The following is a 5,494-nucleotide window of genomic DNA, read 5'->3' as shown; positions in this document are numbered from 1 at the left end:
CAGTGAGAGCCTTTGCTGCAGTGTAATACCTCTCAGATGAAAGAGTTTCCCCTAAAGAATTAATGCTTACCACTTTCCATGTAATTTGTAAGAGTAACTTTGTAAGAGTAAAAATGACTGCCTAAATAAGGTGGGCAGAGCTAAAGTTCAAGAGTAGTTTTTTCCTGTGCGGAAAAAAAAACCATAATGACAAGATGTAAATAAATGGAACTGACTTCCATCTTCCAGTTGTTTTAACGGGATCATGAGAACTTAAGACAAAAAAAAAAAATTAATTTTAATAATAAACCAGCTAGATTCATAGAAATTAGACAGTCTATCTAAGACAATACACATGAAGGCTGACAGACACATAGAAGGAGATATCAAAGAGGTGTATTGGTTTAATTTTCTTCAGAATTAATATAGAAATATATGCATCTTCGTAAGAACTACATACATTTTATTCAGATAAAGTTGTGCAATGAGGAAAGTATGATTCTCTACCACTGCTGTGAAACAAAAAAGGGATAATAATAACAGTTACATTCATTTCATAATTTTCTGTCTACAGCAATTAAAACAGCTTGTATATTAGCAGTATAATGAATTAGTACATTGATGTTAAGTAGCCTGCAAATGTTTCAATCATTGGTTCTGAACTAATTGAAGTTTCTATCTTCTGAAGTTCTTCACTGCTGTGGTAGATGATCAAGCAGTTCAGAGTTTGGCATAATCTTTCAGGATCATTTCCAACTTCTGGCTCAGCATGATGTTTCCCTTCACTTTTAGTTTACCAGAAAAGAATGCCTATAAAAAGCAGAGGAGGGAAAAAAAAAAATTATTAAACTGTTCACCCACAATCCAAAGAGTTGCTAGAACCAAACAAGAAGCCAAAGATAAGTGTGGTTGTTTAGTGCTCAGGAGAAAGCCTTCAGTGCGCAATGCCCATTGGTTATTGTTTATTAACAGAAAACCATCCAAGTTCAATTTTAGTAGCATCCAGAATCACAGTTTTCTATCTAGAGTGCAGGCAAGGCCAAGTCTATCACTCAGGGGAAAAAAAAATAAATTCAAAGCAACTTCAGTGGCCTCCATTTCTTTTCTACATATAGCATAGAGGACTTCTGGTATAAGACAAACTTCTTCACAGAAGCGGATGGCAAAACTTCACCAGGGCACAAAAATAAAGCTCCCAGTCCTTCACTCCCTGTGCTATAGAAATCGACATATCCTTGTATGAAATGAGAAAATTGAATGAAAAGGGCATTTAATGAAAATTAAAGGCCTAATGAAAAGGTCAGCTACTCACTCAAATTCGTAACAAATCCAAACAGGAACTTGCATAATATACATACACAGATATTTCAAAGAAATGCACTGGCATTTCATATGCAATACATAGCATATTACAACAAACAGGAACTAAACAAGATTTTGTTGTGTGTGCAGAATCATGGATCAACCAATATTTTCACTGAAATGCCGGTATATTACATTTTTATTGTCCCTACTTCAAAGAGCTGTATACCCTGTTTCAATCTAGTTCAGGATTTTTTTAAAACTAGTTTTCCTTCGCTGTGGCTTTGCAATTTGAAAGCTCTTTGAAAGTTCTGAAACAATGTGCTTTTGCATAGTTCCATTAACTTGAAATACATTCAAATAAGGAGAGAGCCAGCACAAAAGAATTTGAATAGATGCTTTGAGCTTCTTTAAATGAAAAACTTCACAGAAACTCAAAGGAAATACTAATGCCTAAGAATAGATAATGTTCCTGAATTGCAATCACTGTTCTTGAGCATTCTGAAGATTACACATCAACATCTTGTTGGTTTATGCTTTATGCCTGCTATATACAGAGGGCCACAAAGGATTTTACTCATGTGGTATGTAGCACTTGTAACAAACATTTGCCATCATTGTCAGTCTCCAATTTACAATCAAAGGCTCCAACAACAACCGCTTGGGATCAAAGAAAAGGAACTGTTTGATATATGCTGAGCTTAATTAAAGTCTTCACTTGCTCAAGCTTTAATCTGTAAGCTGACATATTAAATTTGTGACAGTTCAATTTACTTTTACACAAGGCATTTTTATTAGTAAAATTAGAGGTTTTAAGTAGTTGATTACTCCAAGAAGCTAAAAGTGCAGACCAGGTTACATACCTTTTTTAAATCTTTCTTTCCCTTAAAAATCTACCTAGTTTGGGTGAATTTTGACCAGTTTCAATGGATCTACATGCATACCTTGTCCAAGACTTCTCTCTGCTGCAATAGTAGCAGTAAATCAGAATATTGCAACAAATACCAAGTTCCTGCAACATGACCAATCAAAACACCCTGAATGATCAAACTGACAAACACTAACCTTGGAAATCATATATTATGAAGTGCCAGGAAACAAACAACTAATTTTGTACTGCCAGGCTTTATGTCATTTCAGGTACCTTTGTCTCAAGATGATAAAGATGGCATAAATTCCTCCTCATGTCTTCTGACTAATTCAGTATAAGGTAACGATGTGCTTATACCTCATCTGACTCTGGTTTGCACTGTCAAAACATCCAGTGTTGCAGACATCGGAATGCAAACAGTCATGAACCAGAGCTTGATTTAAGGCAAATAACATGTCCCCATGCAAGTGAGTATGTCTGTGATGCACAGGTTTTACCTTTTGGGGGTTGGTCTTTTGTTGTACCACGTCCATGAAATCCTCGTCTGAGAGAGTGAAGATGGTATCAGCAGAACTTCTTGCAGGTCCTTGATACACTGCTCCAGAGCCATTCTTTAAGTCAATTGCTGAGAAGCAGCAGCAAAGATAGTTTTATTTAAAACTGAAGATAAAATTTTCAGTCTAAAGAACACTACTCTCCTTATCTGTTATTACGAAGCATCCAGTCTAAACATAAATCTTGAGCTAACGGCCACTTAGAAAATGAAAGGGTTTTAATTCTTCTTCTTTAATGAGAGAAAATAATTTAGATTAGAATAGAAAAAAAAATTATTCCTGTACTAAAGGGGAGGGAGCTTACAGCAAGGACTGACATTTGAAAATTCTTGCATAGATGGCAAAAACCATTTTTAAACAACACTTAAGATTTACAAGATATTAATTAGTGCAATTACTGTAAAAATTTTAAAGTTAGTAATAAAGCTCTAATGTTTTAAAACAGCATCCTATATTCAGAGAAGGTGAGTGTGGCAGTGTTCAAACATGCTGCTGCATTTTCCCTGTTCTGCCCCACAGGCAATATAGCCTGTTCTGCTTCATGCAAAGAGCATTTAAAACCTTGCCAAATATCTGTCTTTCTCTTCAGGAAAGCCAAGAATTCTGCAAAGTGTCTGGAGCTTCAGAGTGTTCTTTTCCCACACCAAGTGACCTGCCAAAATAATCTATTACAAGGCTAACACTATCAGGTATTGTGTCAATTGTTTAGAAGAGTATTAGAAGAATATTTTGACAGGATGTCCTCTGCCAAATCATTCTCAGATTCTGCAAATTCCAGTCTTTCCCTTTACACCTTTTTCTCTTGGTCTCCCCCTGCTTTTTAAGCACAAGAAAAAAAATCATTATTCAAGTGGATGTTCCCAAAAGGACATGACATCTCTAATCACAGAATCATGGCTGCCTAGCCAATACTAATACTGTCAGTTGGTTTCTCTTAGTTTACAAATTTTAAGACACTGGCCTAACTATGGAGACTTATTTCTGCATGAACTATCTTGTGTATTTTTTTTCCAAATAATTTTTCTGAAAGGGTAAGGTGAACTATACAGACTGGGAATAGGTTTTGTCTGTTTGAGTTAAGTCTTTCATTTTCTGAAATCTGTTCTAAGTAATATTTATCCAGTTATAACAAGACTAGAAGGGGAATTAAGTGTACAATGATGGTCAGTGAGAAGTGACATACTGGATTATTATTATCCACTTGATTTTAAGGTAAATTATAGTTTCAGGAGTAGGTTTAATGGACATCACTAACTTGATGCAGTAAGAGAAGAAAAAAAAAATTATTGAGCACCAGATGAACAATCTATACCTTCTGTGTTTGTGGGTAGGAGCTGTGTAACATTCTTTTGATCCAAAACAGCTACTATATAGTCTAACATCGTAAGCAAGCCTTTAAACATTGCTGCTGTAGGTTATGCAGGCACAGACTATTACTTAAAACAAACAAACAAACAAAACCAAACATCTATTGAATCATGAAATTCAAGTTTCACAGTGGATACCAGCTGCTCAGATTAAGTTAACCAAGCTTAACTGTCAGTGTGCTTTTAAAATATACCTCTACTCAATTGCTAGCAATGTTACAAACCATTCCAATGTAGCCAAGCTGAGCTCCCTTTGAGCCAAATACCACTGGTCAGCAAGCCCCACATGTACATTCACAAAACACACACATGGTTTTCTAGGATGCTTACAGTTCTTTATTATTTATTTTTAATTACTTCTGGACCTCAGAAATCAAAAGATGTAGTCCCTTCTTGTGCTTCATTTTGCATGCATTAATTTTTTTGGCTGACCCTACCCTTCCCAGACTGTTCCAGAAGGGAACCCAGATGCTGAAAGCCTGACATAACAACTCCCAAGACAACAGACCCTCTTCTCCTTCTCTACTAAGCACTGGCTGGAAAAGCAGTTTTGATATATCTCACTGAAAATACTATTCATCAGTCTCAGCAGTGTAAAGTTTAGATGACAAAAAGATAGAATTAAAAAGGTGTAGTGACTCAGGCAAGTTCTAACAACTTCTAGATTTTAATCTGAATATAGTACATACTTAATACTGTTACGATCCCCGTTCTCCTTCTGCATTTCCTATCCAAGTCTCAAGAGCATGGCTTATCAATCCACATCTATAATTAATTGTAAGCTCTCAAAGCACAAATATGCCTGTAAACATTGCATAATCATGGTACCATGGGCAAAACTGTTACGTTTCATCACATCAAATCCTTAACCCATCTCAAATTAAAACATATTAGAAATTGTAAAAAAAAAGATGCCCAATCTATTAATATGTTCTTTTCCCAAAAATATGAAAATATAATTTCCATTTTCTCTTTATTCTTTTTAAAGAGCATTAAGATTTTTGCTAAGGAAGAAAAAAAAGAAAAAAGAACAGAGCAGCCACAAAACGGAAGAGCTCTGTGACAAAAAATACTGTCTTTTTCACAAAAACATGAAGGACCTTCTACTATTACTTGACCCACCCCTTTTTTTAAGCTTTATCATAAATGAGTTCTGACATCTCTAATGCAAGCAGTCAAAAAAAATGAAAAAAAAGCCACCCAAAACCCCAAAGTAGCAGGAGGAAATGAAAACCCAAAACTTGATACGTAAGCCCTAGTGGGTGAATTCTGGAGAAAGAGCGATTCAAAATACACCAGATACTGGTATTTTAAAGAGGGAAAGGAACTCCACTCCTTACAGAGAATGGAAAACTACCCCAAAAACTTGCTCATTCATTTGTGGGGGGGGGGGGGGGGGGGGGGGGGGGGGGGATGGGAAA

At 35.8% G+C, this 5,494-nt stretch overlaps 1 protein-coding gene across 1 annotated transcript in view; it reads right to left on the bottom strand.

The window, feature by feature from the left end:
* Positions 1-355: 355 nt before the first annotated feature.
* Positions 356-5,494, bottom strand: part of HSD17B4 (hydroxysteroid 17-beta dehydrogenase 4) — a 77,925-nt gene continuing 72,786 nt past the window's right edge. Inside the window, exons 23-24 of the mRNA XM_009278145.1 lie at positions 2,650-2,777; positions 356-789 (exon numbers count right to left, since the gene is read on the bottom strand). Of these exons, the coding sequence (XP_009276420.1) occupies positions 700-789; positions 2,650-2,777 (218 nt within the window). The 3' untranslated portion in view covers positions 356-699. The remainder of the gene's footprint in view (positions 790-2,649; positions 2,778-5,494) is intronic.

The sequence above is a fragment of the Aptenodytes forsteri genome, unplaced genomic scaffold (genome assembly GCF_000699145.1).
Source record: "Aptenodytes forsteri isolate BGI_AS27 unplaced genomic scaffold, ASM69914v1 Scaffold98, whole genome shotgun sequence".
In the NCBI taxonomy this organism is placed as follows: domain Eukaryota; kingdom Metazoa; phylum Chordata; class Aves; order Sphenisciformes; family Spheniscidae; genus Aptenodytes; species Aptenodytes forsteri.
Note: the sequence above shows the minus strand (reverse complement) of the source record. Positions and strands in the feature narration are given on the sequence as shown.